The sequence below is a fragment of the Bactrocera latifrons genome, unplaced genomic scaffold (genome assembly GCF_001853355.1).
Source record: "Bactrocera latifrons isolate USDA-ARS-PBARC rearing strain unplaced genomic scaffold, ASM185335v1 scaffold_45, whole genome shotgun sequence".
Taxonomy (NCBI): Eukaryota; Metazoa; Arthropoda; class Insecta; order Diptera; family Tephritidae; genus Bactrocera; species Bactrocera latifrons.
In genome coordinates, this window is record NW_017537101.1 from 370,406 (window position 1) to 393,076 (window position 22,671).

General features: G+C 32.3%; 1 protein-coding gene across 2 annotated transcripts in view; it reads right to left on the bottom strand.

Annotated features, from left to right (window-relative positions):
• LOC108973048 (innexin shaking-B) overlaps window positions 1-22,671 on the bottom strand; it is a 126,692-nt gene that overhangs the window by 62,029 nt on the left and 41,992 nt on the right. Inside the window, exon 1 of one of the 2 annotated variants that reach the window (XM_018940061.1) lies at window positions 11,110-11,160. In XM_018940061.1, the coding sequence (XP_018795606.1) occupies window positions 11,110-11,160 (51 nt within the window). Of the gene's footprint in view, window positions 1-11,109; window positions 11,264-22,671 lie in introns of those variants that run through there. The other variant, XM_018940060.1, reaches the window with a different exon arrangement.

Consider the following 22,671-nt stretch of genomic DNA (forward strand, 5'->3'; position numbering starts at 1 on the left):
TATTTATTCAAATTACGCACACACACATCAATCGAACATACAAAAAGTAAGTATTAAGTGAAATGAACAAACAAGACTGATAATTCTTACTTCTTGGGGAGCAAACTGAATATCAGGGTTTGGAGTAAAGTTATCGACATACAAGATATTGGGGGTAAGTGGTATATATTGCGTATTTAGTAGTAGTATTTGGTATTTTATTTAATAAAGTATACACAGTGAGAGTATTTGTATATTTACTAAGTATATTGTATATTGCATGTTAGATTATTAAATTTATTTATATATGTATGTAGGTATATAATTATATATTAGCATTGTTTTGTTTAAGCAAATTCAAATGCAGATATAGTTGCAAATGTGTTAAATTATCGAAATTTCAAATTAAAAGTTTAAAAAAATATGGTTGTAACTTTTATATTTTACATACATTGCTTGTATCTATGTATATAGCAATGGTATTTAATCTGAAAACAAACTCAATTTGTAACAAAAGAGTAACAAAAACACGTTTACGAGTATTACCGCATTTCAAAAAAGGTAAAAACCCTTTACAAATTGCTCGATTGCCAACATATATGCTGTCCGTCTAGTGACTGCTGTTACAAATGTTATATTTTGGATCGGTTTGGTTTAATAAATAATTTGTATGTAGTATATATATTTAAAATCGGCAACGAACCGCGACCAATTGTCGCAACGTTCATTGTAAAAGACATATGAATGTAATGTTAGCTTAATGCAACAGTATTGTCTTTCAAAATCTCAATACAAAAAATTTTACAAAATCTGTGTATATACTATATATATGTATATATACATATATACAGTTATATATGTATATATGAATATATATGTGGTGGTTTTTGGTTGTGGACTGTGATGTCCATATTGATTATAATTGAATGGGGATCGGGGTACGATTAAAATATTTGTGTTTGTAATGAACTTGTTTATTAAAATTACGAAATTTCTTGTATTTATAGTCAAAACCAATGGAATTTCGGTTACTTGCATTGTTGTTGTAATAGAAATACGTATAATGGTAATAGTTTCGGTTTGTTTACTTTATTGGCACATTTATCAACAACATCAACAACGACAACTACTTTGTATTATATTTGTACTTGTTTTCAACTTAATTAGACATTTTCGATTAAGCTTTTTACAAACAATTATTAAACATACACGATGATACCATAGCACAATATTATACATACGTACCTTTTTTTTTTTKTTTTTTTTTTTTTTTTTTTTTTTTTTTTTTTTTTTTTTGTGGCTTGAATCGAATAAGTTATGCAGTATGTGTGACTACAGTTATTAAAATTACGTATCTTAATCCAACTTATCAGTCAGGTAAACAATGATTGTAAAAATGAAGTCTGCAGTGTTATGTAACCTCTGTGAATTCTTATCAAAAATGAATGTGTTATTGTTTATGAACTGTTTAATATCTCGTTCCTCAAATGTCCAGTAGTTTGTCATTTTGTGGCTTAGCTAACATCATTAAAATATTGGAATTTGTATTACTATACCTGTACCTGTGCTATTTCCAATGAACATACTGTCCTATGTCAAATAACCATATGTCAAGGCGTATTGGTAACTCCTATCGATCGATCTATTCAAAAAATTGGGGGTAATCAATATTATCTAAGTGTTCAGTGTTCTGTATAGAGGCAAGACCATTTGATGTATTCTTGATACAATTCCTATTTGCATTGAAATTTGTCCTCCTTTGCGGACGCAATGTCAATAAATCTGATATTCTAAAAGATCAGCATGGTGCTATCTCCAAGAGAATTAATTCAGATTTTATATTTGTAATGAAATTTAATTTAACCACTTGGCTCGTAGCTAACGATGTTAACATCGTGTCGATTTGACTTTGTTACCATTTCAAAGTTTTTCATTATCCTGTGCGATTCTCTTCTTCTACCAGAGCATACTTTGGAAATAATTATCGACATTAAAGGCTATTTACTTGATAACAGACATTTCCTGCTCTCTAGGTCTACTCGGATTAGTTTTGTAAAAACTGACTTTAAAAAGTTGAATGCGGAGCTTTCTACTTTAACTTGGCAAGACCACAATGAAGGTATTGATTTATTTTCCTGAAACTTTTGTTTCCAAACTCAATGTTTCTAAAAGTAAAAGTATAAGTCCGTGGTTCAAGAGAGAGTTATAAAACACAAAAAATATAATAGGAAAACTTGAACTTTTAAATAAAAAAAAAGACTTTTTGACTCTAAACTATTTTAATGTCATTGCATTTTTGAAAAAAATATGTATATCTACCAGTACTGTGAAGTGTACTAAAACAAACGTATTTGTAATTGCCACCAAGGGACGGTACCGTTATACATTTGAACAGCTGATATAGTAAAGCTTGTTCGTATACGAATTTCTTAAATTTTCCGGAAAAGTTTTATGACTCGCCAAAAGCTTCTTCAGCTTGAATGCGATGTGATGCCGCATTCGCCATATTCTCCAGTCTTGGTCCCGTTGTAAAATTTTTTGGATTGGAAGACCCTCTCCTCAAATCAGAACTTCAAAAACTCCTTGAAACTTTTTTTGCCCAAATTGGATAAAAGTAGTGAATATATAATTTCATAAAATGTTTTACACAATAAAAAAACATGTTTAAATTGCACTAAAAAACCAATTCACTTAGTGAACAACCTAATATAACGCTGAATTCCCTATAAGAATACTTTGCCATAGAATATAAAATGATTACTTTGCAGAAAACATATTTATGAATCCTTATTACGAGGACGAATTGAATACCAAAGTCCGTTGGGTCTAAGAAATTAGTCATATACCGGTCTAGAACCCCCTGTTTATCTTCTTTGTCGGATAAGGTACTCACTCATAGAACAAATTGTATATAGTTAATAATTTAGTAAGTATTTCAGCTAAATCAATGAGGCTTTTTGTAATTATTTAAATTTACTTGAAACATGCAGATATGTACTTTCGTTAAGTATGCTTGTATGTTCGTATGTATACGAGTATAAGTCTTATTTATTTATAAATAAAGAATTGTAAATAAATTTACATACTCATTTTCATTGTCTACGCAATATAGAAGTTAGTATTTATATACGAATATGTTAAACTTGTAACAATGTAGTATTATGATTATAAAAGAAATGAAAAATGTTTAACGAATTTTAAGAAGGAAATAACTGAAGGGATATATGATACTAAAACATATACTGCATTTACGTGCAATAAACTATTGATTTTATAGTTATTATATGCTGTATAAATGTACGAGTGGTATATTTATATTCAATCTATACGGTTTGCTTTACGACTTCAATATATTTATATAGAATAGTACTAATATTTGATAAAGGTATTTATTAGTTGACGAATACAAATTTAGAGTCTAGAGACCACACACAACATTTAAACGCAAATGCAGTTAGATACTTTTTGTTGTGTATATGTGTGTTAGTTGTGCAAAATGCGCGCAGTGTACATACATATTATATGCAATCAGTTATGTAGATACCTTTGCAATTAAAAATACAACAAACTTTTAGCAAATAAAAGTGCATGTGTTTTACTCTTTTTTTTTTTTTTTTGTTTATTTTATAGATTTCGATCTTTCTCTAGATTGAGTTTGATAGTTTGAGCTTCAGATATATACTTTGCTGGTTACAGAGCTGTAGGTATACATACATACATACATATGTGCGCTGTGTGACGCCAAAATATTGCATATTAAAGAACCTCATCATTTCAAGATTCACTAATTAATTTTCATATACAGACATACATATACGCGGCAATGGAGCTATCTTTGTAAATTTTTATTTATAAATGTACTTATGTTTAAAAAATTAAATTCTTTTCTGAATTTAGCACTTGACTGTAAGTATCCAATTCTTTTTACAACACTGAAATAGTCATCGTTATTGATATATGTAAATAAGTTTATTCTTGCGACCGTTAAATTTTGAAATAAAAGGTTTAAAATGAGAATACAAGTTAAAGGACTGTTCTCAAACAAATCTTGTCTGAAGAGGAGAGTTAAAGAGGTGGAGAGGAGGTGAGACTTGTGTAGTTCGAATAAAAAATCCAGCAGTTGGTTGGGGTTCACAAACTGCGGATTGATTTGAGAATTTCGCAAAGGCTTTGTGAATACAACAACAAAAGTTCACACAAATATATCTTAAAGTGTTTACAATATGATTGGCTGTAGCTTAACAAGTGTGTTTGCGTTGCAATCAAATTAGTTGCATTATATTAAATTTTTGTTAGATTTTCTTTAGCATACATAAATGTATGTATATTTAAAGATATATACAACAATTCACTTAAATTCTATTCTAATATATGTAAATCGCTATCGATATTTGCGTATTTGATTTTGTGATTTTAACCGCTTGACTTTGATACAACTAATGCGGAATAACATTCAGTATTCACTAAACCGTTGACAGCATATGTTTCAGCATCCGAGCAATGTATCGTAGAATTTTTACAATCTGAAAACTAATTAATATATTGTTTTTAATTACAATCATTGGTATTACTTCAATGACTATATTAGATTTCACACGTTTTAAATGATGCAGCGCTTTAGTATTTATTTAAATTTTGTGGAGCGAACGACATACGGTCTTTTTAGGTATTTGCTTCGCATTAACTTTTTTGTCACTGGTCATAAAATATCGATTTTCTCTTCGTAATATGCATTTTATGCCGTATTTGTATTTAATTTTTACACTTCAGGGTTTACTTAGCACGACAAAGGCTTAATCAGAAGAATCAATTTTGTAAGTTATTTGCATCCCCAAGGTTTTTGAGTGTAGGCAGATAATTAGAAGAACTAGATTTTCGTCAAAATATATATATATATTCTGTATATAAAGAAAAGCAGTTGGGAAAGATCTTAAGAATATATCCATACTTTGTGCAGTGTAATAAATATCAGAGTTGTGAATTGATAAACAATCTCTCCTAACAACGTTAAAGCTCCAATGAGTACTACCCGATTTAAGAATGCCTTGAAACAAAGTTGGAATCGGCTCATGCATGACTATAAGAACTTACGTATGCTAGAATTCTTCAATGTATTAGGCAAATTAGAGTATCCAAGAGTACATTGCATATGAAAATAAGGCTTAGGTTGCATATAATCCCAATAAGTAAATAACTTTTTCTAACTAAATCTTAGAAACCCTTTGGACTTACATGAGTGATATGTCACATTCTCAAAGAACTTTGCAATGCACATTGGTACTATTGTATTATATTTGGTGGCTATTGCTTTAAACTTTTAATTAACTTTTTACTTTTAATTATATTTTAGCGTTTTACAATTTCCGGGGACGTTTTTGTCACAATGTATAAATGTAAATTTATTCAAATTCTGGTCTTAACTAGGAGTTAAGCATTATATAGAAGTAAGCAGAATATGTCATGAACTTAAGGATCCCTCCATTGGACAATATGACAACATCTAACGTGACAGCAATGTAAGTCTACATACATATATAGTATTATAAGCAGTAACAATTCATACAAAGTTCCCACGACAGTAGCATTTAGGTAATCGGAACGGACTCGGAATTTTATTCGACCAAGGACTGTCAACAACAACAACAATTAATAACATTTTTTATAAGTTTCAAGCCTATTTGTACTGCTTTTCTTCAGGAAGGCAGCCTGAATAAGTATTTCCTCACAAAATTTAAAATCCTCAATTAAGGGGACTGGTCATGAATGTACATATTTTGAACTTCAACGTTGTGGAGTACTGAGTGCTTATTTATGAACATCTGATATAAGAGAGAGGAGTAGTGATGACAAGCAAAACCAATCAATAACTATTTGGTGGTTTTAAAAGTAAAGATAATATTGACTTTTGATTGCGTTTGAAAGTACTGCCAATAGGTAAAACTTAAAAAACAAATAGTGCTGACACGGTCTGCTAGTGATAGGAAGATAAATTGTAACTTGCAACTCTTAAAATTTTTTGTATCCTTAATTGGGAGGCTAATGCGGTATTATGTGAAACCAAATTAAAATGAAATTATAACCATAAATAAAAAGGACAATAAAACATAGATCTGTGTGTATAAAAAAGAAACCGCTGAAGAATATTTTTAATTACCATTTTTTTCTCTTTGTAAACGATAACGTTCTGTGGTTAACTTCCGGCAGTGCTTGGATGACTCGGAAGGTAACACACACGCACGCACACAGAAGGCAACACCAACACCTGAGCCTACAATCTGGCGCTCACTTGCAAAATAATTGAAGGCACAATAAGAAGCTTCGCTTATGACTGCAACAACGAATTAGTCGATTAATATATTAATTGAAATGAGTCTACTCCGTGGCGTAGAGCAAACCGTGCGATTTCGTGTGAGAAGTCTGTGAAAGTTGCAAGGCTGCAATCAAGCGCTTGTTGAATATATATTTGGAGAATTCGAGTATTAAGTAGAAAATTCGCTCCTATTTTAATGGTACTCTCTATTGTCGTAATACGGGCATGCAAATTCCTAGCGGGTTATATGTATATATGGTATCGGAAAAGTGCGAAGGCGTTTGAACTTAATCTTCTGTATTACTGATTACCAGGAGTTTAAGGTTGACTTTATTATTTTATTTTAATTATTATTTATTTTTGATTTTTACCTAATGTAGTTTTTGATTAGAAGTATTTTGCATATCATGATTATGTTAAATTTGATTTTGCATGGCAATTTATCACAATCGCTTTGATGTACATTTTTATTATTATTGTTGTTTTTATTATTATTTTTAATGCGTTTATTTTTATATTTATTTTTTTTTTGTTTTTGGTTTTATTATTATTTAATTGTTGCTGTTATCCTGCGAATAAATTTTTAGGTTAGTCGAGGGCGCAGATTTCGTCATTTGACTTTTGTAAGAACAGCTTCTGTATTATTCTTCCGTTCTTCTTTTCAGTTATCATAGGCAGTAAATTGGATTTCTACTGTGAATTTTATTATGCCTAGGTGTTTTGATACACAAAGATAGAAGAAAATTAGAGGGGCTTTTCTCTAAGAAAATCTGTACAGGAATATTATAAAGTTAGCACAGCAAGTATTTTCATTATTGTTGCCACTTATCGTCTTTCTCGGTTACTATTATTTTTACAATATTGATTTGTTATGTTTTGGGTTCGTTTATAACTGTAGCTATAGCGGTTGCCTTCGTCGTTTTAGCTGTTGCCAGAGGTGTAGTTTCTCGCGCAATTATGTTTTCACTTGAGTCTTTACTATAATTCATATTATTTTCAGCTGTGGTTGTTGTAACTGTCGACGATATGGTTGAAAAAGGAGCAATAAACGTTGTTGTAGTAGCAGCAGGAGTTTCATAGTCGTAGTTAACCTTCGTAAAATACACAATTGCATACATAAAGTAAATAAAAAGTACATGTTAAATCGAGTTAAAAAAAATATTTGCTACATAAAATAGTTTTCATAATTATTTTTCAATTATGACTACGGCAGTGTACTTGGCGATGGCATCAGTCGCCGCCCTACGTTTCTTCCCTTCCTGTTGTTGTACCTGTAGCCATCGTTACGTGACTTACTTATACAGATGTAGACATAATATATAGAGCTATATTTAAAGTACGTATTGTATTATATAAGCTTTGTAGGAAAGAACATAAAATATGTGATTTTTGAACTTTTGGGCGTTTAATGTCTAAAGTATGTGTATCTATATATGTATATATATACTTATTTAACTTATTTGAGTGTTAGCTGTCTAGTTAAAAAAAACTGCCGCACCCGGCTACAGGCTGAATTGCATGAAAAATTCATTTTTTAATCTGGCACACCAATTCACATGTTTATAGTATATTCTGTTCTGAATAAAATGGTCGAACAGCCGCCGGTTTCAAACAGTTTTTGTTGTAATATTTACAAAAAGATTTAATAAATATATTTACAGTTGCTTAACACTAAATACAGGTAAAATAAAAAATTTTATTAAATCAAACCAATATTCCTTGTTAGTTCGTTAGTTCCATATAAGAACCAGATTTTTTAACAAGATTTTTTTGTAAATGAAATTAAATGAAATTGCTTTATTTGCAGAATTTGTAGTAATTGAGAAAAATTCTTCGTAGTAGCTAACAAACATTAATCTGCTCCTTTAAAGCACTAATTTAAATCAACAGTGGTGGAAGATTTTCAGTCCACAATGTAATAAAAGTTTGTTGGGAGCTGCTTTAAGCTAGATAGACGCTAAGTAGCCCATTGGTGCCTTGATAGAGCCTTTCAACCTTATGTATTAAGGCTAACAGCAACTAACTAACGCAAACTTATTTTAAATACTAATTTAAGCAGAAATAGAAATACAGTCAGGGAGAAATCAAAGATAAGCTAAACAAACGAAAATATAGCTTTAAGCACGCACACATAAATATACCGAAAATCAAAATACAAACACATGTGAAAACTAGAAAAATAAGAATACGCACACACAAACATACGCTTGAAATATGTAGATAGAAAAGAAGTAAACTGTTAGAATTGAAAAGGCAGACGAAGAAGTATAGAGATAATCAAAGATACACAGAGAACGATAGAGGCAGACAAGGAAAAAATCGGTACAAAACTTATATAAATGACAGAATAGTAAATTAACACTGCCTTCATTTATTTACCACTCTTGACACCTTACCATAGTTTTTTTACGTGTTTAAGTTAAAGTCCTCATTTACAAAGCACATGCGTACGACGTCAGCGGAATGTTTTGATGAAGGAAAGATTCATGAACACACGGGAAGCTTATTCGTTATTAGTCCACCTACCACTTGCAAACCTCGAACAGAGTGGCAACAAAAAACCGATGTATATTGTTAGATGAAATGATATAATTACTAGTTTATGAAACTGATTCACCAAAAATCTCAGAGGAGACCGTGTCTTTAGTGAATGCACGTATAGGACGTTAGGAAATGGACACAGACAATTTTCAACCATCCTTTGCGCTGATGCGTAGACAGCTCATTGGTTATGTCGATGTTAAGGTAAATAAGTAAATTCACTTAACGAAAAAGTGCGTATCTTGCAACTTAAAAAGTACTTATTTTTAAACAGAGTCCGAACTTTATGAGCAGATGTTGGCAGCAGTGGAGGAGCTTGAAAGTTATGACAAAACGCTGCTGCCGATGATGGCGATGTAGATGGTGGATTGATGATGATAGAGAAATGAGAGGAGTGAAGATGGGTGGCTTGTGTTACTGCTGCACTGATAGATGCTGACGCGTTGGCTGATGTCTAGGATAATGTATGTGTTGATGTCAAAACGAAAATATATCTACCACAAAACAAGCTGTAAAAGGATACAAATGAATGACTGCGCTGAGTTAAAGAACGCGCTTACACTTTTCATTTGTAGGGCAACTCTATCGTAAAGTGTATGCAACTACGGTAAGTAAACAATGAAACAAAACGTAAATCATAAAACACAATTTATAAAATGCTAGGAAAATGTTAAAAATACAAAAGCAAAAGAACTTCAGTTAAAGATTGTAGAAAATGCATGAAGAGAGGTGTTGAAAATCTCTTAAACTCATAATTAGTAGCTTAGAAACGACGACAGGAAATATGTAGATCGATAAAGGAACACAATATTTTTCATATAAATTAAGAAGAATGCAATGAGCTTAAGAGAAAATAGAAGTATGATAATATTTCATGAGTTTTTTTCCACTTTGCTTTTCTGCAACTTAGTGATTAACTATTTTTTATGTTTTTGATGTTTTTCATTTTGTCCGTTGGTTTGACTAGTGCGGGTAGAAGAAAAGTATACGAAAGAACTTACAGTGAAAATGTTTCGTTAATATTTTTATCTGCGAAACATGAGTGATGCTGCTTATTATTCTTGTTTCGTTGAAATATGATAATCGTTTCATTTCGTCAAATAACGGGAGATAATTGACTGAATGAATGCAGTCAATTGCAATGGTTTGTTTGTTCCTTGGTATTTATTTTTCATTTGTATGTTCGCTCGCTCACTCGCTCGGAATTTGATTCAATTATTCCTAATATATTTTCTTTATATATTCTTCTTATTCGTTTCTACTTATGGTATTGTTTTCTTTTTTTTTTTTTTGTTTTGTTCTTTGTTCAAAGTCATAATTTTGTTGAAGTTTATTCTTTAACATGGAAAATGCATTTTTCACTTATTTTTGGTATAAATTTATGATTTTGTGAAAATCATATTACTCCTCAAACAAAATATTAAGGAGCTCGACTTGAAAATTGATTACTTTAAAAAACTGTTTATTTTTAAATTTAGTTGTTCAATTCAATTCGGGGTCAGAATCGAAGTCTGAGCAAATGCGGTAACCATAGTTGGACCTATCACAAAGAGGTGATACTATAATTTGAAAAAAAAAAACAGAGTTTCACTGAGTATTAACGGCTTTAACTTTTTGGTAGAATTTTCACAGAAATTTGCAAACGCTGACTTTTTACATTTTTAGAGCTGAACAAAATTATGCCTTTGATTCTCTTCAATAGGTAATGCTCAAGGCATTTTACTATAACTTAATAAATGCATGTTTATATGTTGAGATTGTCAACTTTTTATTAACATAACCTAACTTTTCCGTATCAAATTTGCATATTTGTTAAATAATTTGAAGAGGCATTTAATAGCTATATTGTGTACCTTATATTACCACTAATATACTTCCTGCTTTACTCTAATTAACACATTTCACTCTTGTAATAACGTTTTTACGTGTATATGGCATAATATAGCTGACATGTTAGCTTGCTCTCGTTAAACGTTATTAATGTGATTTGTGTATATTTATACATACATATTTTTATTATTTTCGTAGCAATGTATATCATTATTTATATTTTTTGCGCTCGGTTATTTTGCCAACAGCAAAATAGGTTTAATAGTTTAGTTTAGAATATATTATTATTATTATTTTTTTTTTTTTTTGTTTTGGATTTCGGTTGAGGTTATGAGATTTCGATTGATTTGTTCAATGTTTTGATAGAGAGCAAATCATACGCAATTCAAAAAAGAAAAAGAAGATTTTATGGATTAGTAAGTTTGTTAAGTTGAAATAGCGACACTCACCGATGATCTACTCACTTGCATGAACGCATAAACACCACGTAAAAACTCCATGTTAGGCTGCTGTTCTCTGGAACCCTTACTTGTGCGCTGCGCCCGACTGATATATTGCTTGACTGTATCGGCAACTATATGTGGCTTGAGTTTACGTGATAAACTGAAAATAAGAGAAACAATACCATATATTTATTTAGACTTTATTTGTGCGAAGCTATTCGTGTAACAAAGGTGATGTGTTATTTAGTCGGATTGAATAATACTATTATCAGCTAAATAAATACAAAATATATATACATTTAAAGTTGATGCCGTTGACTTCGAATTTCGTTGGTAAATTTGAATAATTTTAACACTTTGTTGGATCTTTCAATGATAAAATGTCAAACCTTACGGAAGAGAAATATTAAGAAAACGGGGGAAAAATGAGTAGTATTTTCAATCACATTTGATAGATGATGCGTGAGTCGTGTCAAGCTGTTATTTTATTTTTGATCAGTATTTTTTGGCATTTCATGATGGAGAGACTGATGTCAGAGCAATGTTTACAAATCGTTTATTTTATTACGAAAAGAATATGATTCGCGCGTTTCGATAAGTTTATGGTCAACATAACCTAGCTACTAAGGGAACTATTTGTAAAACCATCACCCAACTTGAAACCCAGCATTCATTATTGGATAATATTCGACCGAATAGATAATGCCCTACACGCAGCGAAAGAAATATTGGGTAGTCAAAAAAGCCTTTTCGTATTTTGTCATTAGATGTCGTTGCAGTCGTTTGTCTCCATTGCTACCAATCACATTGTGTCATACTATATAGTGTTGGAAGGGTGAGATTTTAAGCTTCATTTAGCAAAAAAAATTAAATTTTGCATTCGACTTGGCGCAGTTTACGTCGATATCTTAAAATGAAAGTGAACAGAACACAGCTTATGCAAGAACTAAAGCCGCTCGACCATTCCAAGGGAGTATCCGATGTTTTCCAGCCAATTTTGTGAAACGATGAAGCCCATTTCTACCTAAATTACGAGATTCAAGAGCTGTAGTTTTATGAAAAAAAAAAAAAAAAATTGATTTGTGGACCGGGGGAATCATCGTTCCATATTTGCCATGATGCCAGTAAGAACGTAGCCGTAAATGGCGACCGTTATCGCGCCATGGTAACCGACTATTTGTTGCCTGAAATTGAACCTCGTGATCTCGGCGTCATTTGCTTTCAACAAGACGGTGCGACTTCCCACACATCACGTCAATCAATCGGAAATCGGAAGATATCCATGCCCACTTCTCATATAATGGCTATATTAAAAATTAGTAAAAATGGGATAATTCACTACAGAAGCAGATCGGTTGCATTTAAAATTACATTAAAGATTGTATAAGAAATCATAAGGAAATATAAAAAATTGGGTTATAGGATTTTTAGTAAAATGTCATCCCCAAGGAATGTGTAATGTTATTCGAACATTTCTATTACAGTGAGAATTCCTTTGCAGTGTAATGATGTCACTTATAGGTAACGACCTAGGAACCTTTTAAATAAACCATAAACATTTTGAAAGGCCGTTTTTGACATGATTGTCTAACTCTTTACATGAGAGATGACGTGTTTACATAACTTATACATTTACTTCTAGTGGTCATGTGTGGGGCACACGTTTATTTAAAGTCCGCAGAGCGTGTAATGCATTTCACCTAATGTGCGTGAAAAAGCATAAGTATGAAATTAGCACCTGAATACAATTGTTTTCTTGCTGTGGCCGTTTTGCACCTCACATGAACAACGCTTAGAGATGTATTATTTACAAAAGGCGCAAAGGTGTGTCTGTTACTTAATGAAAACAAAGCGGTGCTTGCATACATATGTCTTTAACCGTATACGCTTACAGAACTTCTAACGGAAGCATTCATTAAAAGGATTTGTGTAAATGAGGGCCGCAAATTGTGGTAAAAGTTACAAAAGAGTAAACCACCAATTCAAATGACTTTTTCATGCACTTACATATATATACATGCGTTTGTAAATTTATGTATGCAATTAAATTAATGTATATACATACGTTGGTGAACACATATTTATGATACCCAAGGCAGAAGGCATAATTACCTCATTACTTGTGTGGAGTCTATGCGCATACAAGTGAGCGCATCTCATATATAGGAACACTACATTATGCTTATGTATATTTACCGTACATACAGTCAAATTTTTTAGACGGTTGACATTAGAAACATTTCTTGGACAAGTAGGGAAGGATTATGAATGGGTTCTAAAGTTAATGTATGAACTGATTTAAACCAATTTTGGCATCAAACTATATTATGCTAAAGAAAATTCAGTAACTGAAACTATATTCTCTCTACTGGTAATCGTGTCATATTAATTTTCCCTACTTCTTAATTTATCCATTTACTGGCACATACTTGATTACTTTATCTAAACTATCAGCTGGCGCTTTCTATTTCAGTCCAATAAACCCAATACATATTAATATATACTCATTCAACTTTATTATGATATCAAACAAATCGACCGATAAATTCCAAATACACCATTCTAGTCTCAGAAACTTTAAAATCTCATGAGGGAATATATCTCATACCTAGCAGTCTCTATAAATGTCATTTAGACATGTCTCTCACTAACCGATAAACCCCATAGTGTTGAGAGATATTTGAATCTGATATATATATTATAATTCCAACTGAAGGCTTAAAATGGTAGTTATACGGGCCCAAGAAGAAGTTTGCTTTTTATACATAGAATAGGGAAAATTAAAATTGCCACGAATTTTGTAATACTCAGAATGGAGCGTAATTTGGTAGATAATTAGACAGTTTCACCTTCATATTCTTAAACTCATTCTCGACTCGACAACTACGTTGTAAAACACCTCGACATCTTTTTTACGATAGATTTAGGCCTTTTAGTACGAGTCTAGCGTTGACACTTCATACCCACAGATGTTGAGGTCTTCTGCTATTTCTCTAATACCAACATGTTCATTAACTTTTGCGATTTTACCTTCATTAGCAAAGAGTATGAACAACACTCATGAGGCAAGCTTTTGATAACTTTTCAGCAGATGAATGTGGCATTAAATTGTTTGAATACAATAGAATTGGAAAAACACTTCTGTACTATTTTCAACGATTCTATATATAATATGTAGTTGATCCCATTCCAGCTCATTGTTTTTTGTTGTGGCAAAAATCGTCAGACAACTTATAGCGTTGTAAGCAAACAACTGCCATATACATTCTAATTCATCTGTTCTTATAAACGATTTTACAAACCCAGCGATAATTGATTATCGATTCAGTTTGTGGACCAGTCCTTTTCCAATTTAAAATTAAAAACTTCGCTATATTGGTCAGAACATAGTTGTAGTCCGATTTCGCCTCTTTTGAATCTTTATCATAAATATGGGAATCTTGAGAACCAAATTTAATTCAAGTATATGTAAAACATAACAGATAACCAAAATAGGTCGAAGTCGTGGAATAGTAATCTAATAGATAAGATAATATTGTAAAATAAGCAGTTTTTTAGTTAAATCTTCCTTAAGAATGGTTCATATACATATAATTTCAACAATAACACAAGTTAGGTATCCACACATTTATAAAGTTAAGTATAACGTTTATTATTTTGTAGCATGTTATACATAATAAGGCAATAGTATTTTCAGTATGGAAATAAATATATAAGAAACTTAACAGCAACCTCACCCATCTGTTAAAGTAGTTCTCCTTGCGACTGCGGCCTTTGAAAGGTTAATTTAAAATCCGTAGCCGCAAGTGTCAGAAAATTAAGAAGCATGCTTTTGCGGTTCCCCGCGCACAAAAAGCAACTTAAGGCAAAAAGTTTGACAAATGAAATGAAATGGAACTTTTTCGAAAATCATATTACATAACTGTGAAAGGCTTTTTGTTTACAACTGATATGTGACTGCTTACATCCTTAAAGACAAAATGTTAATTAATTTATTATTTATACTCATGTTTAAGCTGAATGTGGCTCAATGTCAACCTGCCTAAAATAATTTGTATTCCAATTATGGGAAGACAACGCACTTAGTAAGCATTCCAAGCATAAACAATCTAAAAAGGTGTAGGAAAGGTGTTATGACACGCAGGGTGGCACACTCTGTGAGTAATCGCACAACAAGAAAGAATTTATGGGAAATTAGAAACACTTCCCGGCGTCGGAACATAACGTGACACACAAGCGAAAATTCTCACTGAATACAATCACTGATTTGATTGAAATAAATGACATCAACTTGGTGAAAGGTGGGAATGAATGAGAAAACGGTATGCAAAGAACATGATGTCAGGAACGCACGCTTTTCGAACTCAGATATGTATAGCAACATTAGCTGCGTTTGAGTTTTAAATTTAGATGTAAAAGGCGAATGAGCAATAAGTAGATTGAAATAATTTTTGAGCTTTAATACGGATGGAAATACTTATTAAGAATCAAAATAATCAAATTCGAAAACTTAAAGACAGAATCTGCCTCGTCATTGCAGATACATAAATTAAAGTGTAACTATCTCTTTTTCGAGCGGGCTTATATCAATCCTTATACAGCTCTCGATCAAAATAGAAACTTCATTAGTAAAAGGATTTCATGCAAGGCAATATAAAGGCGGCAAACCTCATTTTTATGGCATTTAATAAATAAATACATGGGCACGAAAACATTTATCATAAGTTGCATGAGCCCTATGAATACTTAGGCAAATTCAAAGATGTGTATGTACAGCCCTTTTAATAAATTATGAAGTTATAAAGTGTTCTCCAACCACAAATTGACACGCGAAACCGTAAAATCCTTACTAAAAATATATGTGTAATCTAAGAACATAAGCATCCAGTGATACGCTGGTAAGTACCCTGCAGAGCCAAATAGCATGAAAATTTTAAATATTTTAACAGAAATTGAACTAGCCATAAATTAAAAAATTAAAAAAAAAATTTTTATTTTATTTGGGTTTTGAAGATGTACCAATAATTATCAGTAAGATTTAGTTCACGAAATTATAACAATTTCGAAGTACTTACTTAAAAAAGGTTATATAATATAAAGTTTTAAAACTTGTAACAATTCATGGTTTATTATTTAGTTAATGATGTGTTTCATTTCATCCATTTATTTTTAATTAGTATGAGCTTCGTATATTTTTTGCTGAAAACTGCCAGTTGGTATTTCGTAGGACTCCCAAAGTAGTTAGGTCAGAAGTTGTGTTTAATACTAGTTGCAAGTAGTTCATGTCTATTAAATTTGACTGCAGGGAACTTAGAACCAGCGCTGCTATTAAACTGCTAAAACAAGCTCTCTTCACGTAGTACACCTGCGAATCCCAATCACTTGCCTTATGCATGCAATTTATATGTGCAACATGAAATAAAGTCAGTTAAAAACATAAAAGAATGTGTCGCGTTTGGGTCGTTAGTCTTTCGCATATACTCGCAATCGCTATTTGTTGTTGGCGTCTGTACGTGTCTACGACTAAGTGATATATAGTGTGTGTGCAACCACAAGCGCTCTCGAATTCTGCTAAGCTTTTCCTAAAGATGTCGTAATACCTTTGATTTTCATTTCACCTTTTGCGTAGAAAATGCACACATTTATGTACATGTATATGGGCGAATAAATGGTTGCACACAAGTGCATATTTCCATATTAGTGAGGAAGGTATTTGTGGGTTAAATTTAATTTCCAGTTTTATTACCACACTCAACTTATCACGAATGCATACGCACATATGTGCTTGTGTAGGTGCACACTTATGTACTCGGCAGGGATATTGTTACCCACTATTTTCCGCTAGAAAATGATTTTGCTGCCGGAGCAACCGTTGCTGGCAATTCGCAATGTTGCCGAAATTAAATGTGTATAAGTATGTACATATGTATATAGTCGGATATGTGTAATCGCTCGATAAATTTACATTTCTTATGCTAGCTCTACATAGGAAGTTTTTCCATATGTACATTACATACACACTATATCTAAATTATGTATTATATATTAGTGTGAATATAATCAAGAATAGTACATACATACATATGCAATTTTCTCATATACCGTTTTCAGTGACAAAATAGGCAAAGAACTATTAATTATTATTGTCTTTATTCAAGATATTCATTGTCACCACCATTTGGGAATTTCATGAAAGCCGAAAGCGTTATAGTTTCCAACATTCAAAACTGTTCGTAAACTTTACTTCATTAGATGGATTTTTTGCTTCAAAATTGAATAAATATATTTATTTTATGCAGACGAATCCAACATTACTAGAAAACAGCTAAACCGCTTATTCTCAAGTTTTAACACGAGCTTCTTAAATATTGTATATTTTTTAGTAATTAAACGAAGATTTTATTCTTACCAATAAATATTTTTTTATAAACAAATTAAGTTCGAAATTTTCGTCAAAAATCGATTTTTGTCTTAAATGCCTTATGCCTTCTATTAACTTCTCGATTTGACATTATTTTAACGAGGATCCAGTTCAGAAACATAGTGGTCACCGCTAAGCGTCTTTTTTGAGATGAACTTCCAGAGATCAGTGCAAAAATTTTTGGTTCAATGAATTTATAAATTTTCTCGTTTTTTCGGCCTGCATATAACCACATAAATTTCACCAAAACAAAGTTTTTGACAAATAAGTATAAATATGATGTAGAGAAATAGTTATGAGGATTATAACTCGGTGAGTAATGAGTTTAAATATATTATGACAGCACAAACTATAACTGTTATTACCAAACAATTCTTTTTATCCAATTTGAAAATTGTGATGGTAATGTTAAAATTATGGTTAACTCATTTGTTAGTACTTAACAAATCACATTAATCTTAACGGATGAACAGAATTAGCTTAAATATGATAATAGTGTTACAATCCGTATTACATTTAATGCACTTTCCGACCAATATGGAAAGCGGTTTTAAAGCGGTAGTAGCACGGCAGGCAACAGAAAATCAGTTCGAGTGTAGGGTGACCAAATCGTTGCCATCCTCTCCCGGAAATCAAAAGAAACAAAGGAACCATTTATTTCACTGCTAGTGACTCATTTAAGCCGCATACGCCACAATTCGCGTTTTATGGCATTTTTCCACAAACGACATTTTTCGATTTAAGAACTTTATGTAATAATCATTTTATTAAGCTGAACTTTTACTTGAGTTCCCAGGAACAGTTATTTGCTTTTGTTTTCACTGAAATTTGAATGTTTCGTACTTTTTTCATTGTCATATCGTCATCACATTCAACTACTCTTCATGACATTACTTTGCTGGCATAAATGTTTTACCCTAACCTTCCATTCACTACCCTGAGCTAGCATACTCTTCTCCGTTTTCCAACGAGTAATCACGCCAACTGTTGTCGTTTGGCCGTTTTGCTGAAGAAACTTTACAATCGCGGATGTTCACGACAGCAAAATAAATTAGGAGTTGATTCTCTTTGTTTTTTGTTTTATTAAATTCGATTTATTTAACGGGCGAAATGAGGGTATTTGATTTGCGAACGACATTCAGCACTTGCCGTTTGCAGCCTTTGTACTCTGCGAATATTTAATATTGACTTTTAACATGAAAGGAAATTTTTGCATTTCATTTCAGATTTCGATATTTGGATACGCGTGCGTATGTAAGCAACTGCAAAGAATATATTCGTATCTGAAATTGTATATGTAGTAAGACAAGTAAGTAAAAAAAGAAAAGTTCTTAGTTCGGGTTTAGCAAATAATACAAAATATAAGATAGTGGAAAGTATGGTAGTATATAAGTAGTGATCTATGCTGACTTCACATATTTTTTCGTCAAATTAAGCTTTCCAATAGGTGAGACCATATCTACCTAACGATACTATGAGTTAAAACTGGTAAACCTTTGTCCATTATTTTACAATTCTTAATTTAATTTTCAAAATATACGAGGTATGTTCAAAAAGTATCRCGAATTTGGAATTTTCGCGGGTTACGTATATTCGAATTTCGAATTTTTTGTGGCGTTATGTTGGTACTCATGTCTCTCACTTATGCCGATAAGCTCGGCCATTTTGAATGTTCATTTAATTGTTGACAGCTGCTTTGCTTGCACGTGGTTTGGATCGTCTTCGATTTTTACCTATTCAAAAAATTGAATCAAAGAACCTGTATCAAATTTTGTGTGAAAAACGAAATTAAGTGCGCGGATGCATTCAGAATGTTGACTGTGGCATACGGAGAAGCTACCTTGGACCGAAGCAACCTTTTATCGGTGGTACCGTATTCCCCAGATCTGGCCCCCTGTGACTTTTTCTTGTTCCCTAAACTGAAGAGGCCCATGAAAGGACGACGTTACGCTTCTCTTGACGAGATAAAGACGGCATGGAAGGAGAAGCTGAAGAAGATAAAAAAAAAAATGATTTTTTGAAGTGCTTCGAAGATTGGAAAAACCGTTGGCCCAAGTGTATAATATTTTTTGAACACACCTCCTTTGTCGTCTTCCTCAAAGTAATCCCTCTTGGCTCGAATACACTTGTACCAACGTGTTTTTCACACGATTCACGTTTAAATGTCATATGACATAACGAATGAATTCGGAGTACATCACACCTCGGTAATGAAAGAAAACTGTCAACATAACTTTGATTTTTGATCTGCTTTGACGTGTTTTTTTTCGGCTTCGACTCACCTTTGCCACAACATTCGGCCGATTGGTCGTCTGTTTCCGGGTCATAAGCATAGATCCAAGACTCATCGCTGGTAATACAACGTTTCATGATATCCTGGCATTGTATAACAGACGTTAAAACGAAGCTGTTTTTCGAAAAAATTGAGCAATGTCGGAACCATCGTGTTTCCACTTTTCTTAAGCCAAAATGATCTTTCAAAATGGTTTTCACTGATCTTTCCGACATTTCTACGATGCCAGTAAGATCACTGTCTTTTAATGGTCAATTGTCAAGTAGCAATTCCTTTACATATTTTATTGATATGTTGATCATCAGTTCATGTTGATTTCCGTCCTGGATGTGGTTGGTCGTCAACGCGTTCTCAACCCTCTTTGAATAACTTGTACCAATCAAAAATACCTACTCGCGACAAATAATTATCATTTTCAACATTAAGAGATTTGATTCCGTATAGACTAAACACTAATGATTAGTTTGATGTGACCTAGAAATAAAAATATTTCGACGAATGGGGTTTCGCACGAAATTTAAATTTAAAGGTCTTACTATTTTCGGCCACATGGATGAACCATTTGATAAACCGCACCACATTATGCTTAACAAAATACTACTTCTAATAGTTTCGTTAATATGTTTGTATGTAAGATACAATCCCGAAATATTTCGTATAAATTAACAGGAAGGTTAAAAATTATTAAAACTAGAGCTGTTAATTACATATATCGCAAACTAATCATTCAATTGTGAACCTTTTTTGCTTTTCACATTAATTATGATACTTAATGTTAATTGCACAGGTTGAAAAAAGCTTCCAGTTTCTATTCAACAACATATTGAACCTTTCCTTTCACTAAATAACTAAAACATAAAAGAAAATAACTGTAGCAGAATAATTCACAGCGAAAGTAGTGTTTTTGATATTTAGCATCACTCCAAAAAAAGGTTTTTTGTTCAGTTGACATAATCTAAATATGAGAATCTCTGGGCCTCCATATGTGGCCTATGTTACAAAATTTACTTTTGATTTATGAAAAACTTAGTAACGCCCAAATCTCAAGCACAAGAATAAGTAAGAGTAGAATATCCTACCAAACGATATACCTTTGGAATACTTACTCTGAGTTACAATTGGTAAATGGAAAAATAAGCTCACTGATGCGCTGCTAGTTATCTTAATACACAACGATTTTCAAGCTAAGACTACTTTCATAAACCGGTGAAAGCAGTTGGCGAGGTTATGCACTAATGTCGGCCGTATCCGCTGTGAATTCCTTTCTACCATATCCGGTTGGGTAGTTATTTAATAAAAACTTCCGTTTGTCACTAATTTGCTAATACAGTTGTTTGTGTTTTGCACAAAGCGCCAAATACCGTTAGCTATACATATATATGCAATATCAATTAATGTCTGCACATTGAAAGCTTTGAACCCATTAACGCAATAAATTAATTTATTTTTTAGTTTTCTTGCACAAATAATAAAACCGCGCGACACATGTGTTGACTTTACTACGACCGTGCGGTAAATGTGTGGCAATGGCGTATGCAGCCGCACATGCGATTATGCGGCAATTTTACTGCCGGTGATTAGGTTGGAAAACTGCTACCAAAAATTAGACATTAATGTAATCGAGACATTTTTATTGTCATCATTAGGGCGTTGCAACCATCAGGTACGTGCAACATGATAAAATATGTAGCGAAAACTAAACTGTGGGAGATCAAAGAGAAAACGCATAAAACTAAAATGAATGAGGTTTGATGTCCGTGTGTGCGCGGCAAACATGTAAATACGCATGTGTGGGCATTGATGTGTTGCACTGTGAATGAACATTACAGATTTACTTTGCTGAAATTGCTGCATGAGAATAAAGTTGAGTTTACAGCGCATTACAATGTGTACTAGTGTGCGGTCATATGTCGACGTAACCAGCAAGTGCGCAGTGACAAGTGCAACTACAATGATGACAGTGACAATAGCCGTAATGCTGATAACAACATGCGAAAGTCATCAATGTATATGTTCTATACTCATTACTCTGCTGGTGGCGTTATTGTTGCTACTCCATGCCAGCTGTCGACGTCATTTATGACAATGCGCCCTGACAAGCTTTTATTCACACGTATGTACATGTAGTAAATTATGCGAGTGAATAAAAGAGTCGCATAAAAAAACCGCTTCGAGCAAACCTGCGCTTTAGCGTTGCTTAACAGCTATCATATTTGATCAGACGACTGCGGGTGGCAGCGATCGACTAGATTTATTTATTTTTATGCCTTTTTTAAAATCACCTGACCACATTCAAACGACTTCAAAGCCAACGTTTATTTATTGCTCAGAGGATAAACTTTTAAAACAAATACTTCCTATAAACTCTGACAATCCCTCAGCAAAGATAAAATATAAGAGCATACATTGTACCATTGCAATCAATTTCTATTATAAATAATAAAGGCTTAAAGTTACCCAACAAGTGATTAATTTACCATGATGATAGTATCATAAAACTGAATAAAAGTCTCTGTAAAACTCGTTTCCTCAGTAAAATAACTTTGAAAAACTCATTAAAAATATCTCACGCTTTGACTTTTAATATCTTTGACAAAATTATTCGAAAGCAAAGATACATGCCATACTTTGTATATCCACGCAACATGTTGTAACGGAGTAATAGTTTTTTTGTAGCAAAGCATTAAGGTCCTGAAAGCAATAACGACGTGATGTTAAAATGAAATAAAACACTTAAATTTGATCAAAATTGGTTCTCTTTTGGTTTATTTCTTATGCAGATAATTTAAGCAATTTCTGATTTGAACAAAATATCGACCAAATGGCCACCACAGCTCTATTTGCATATCTACAC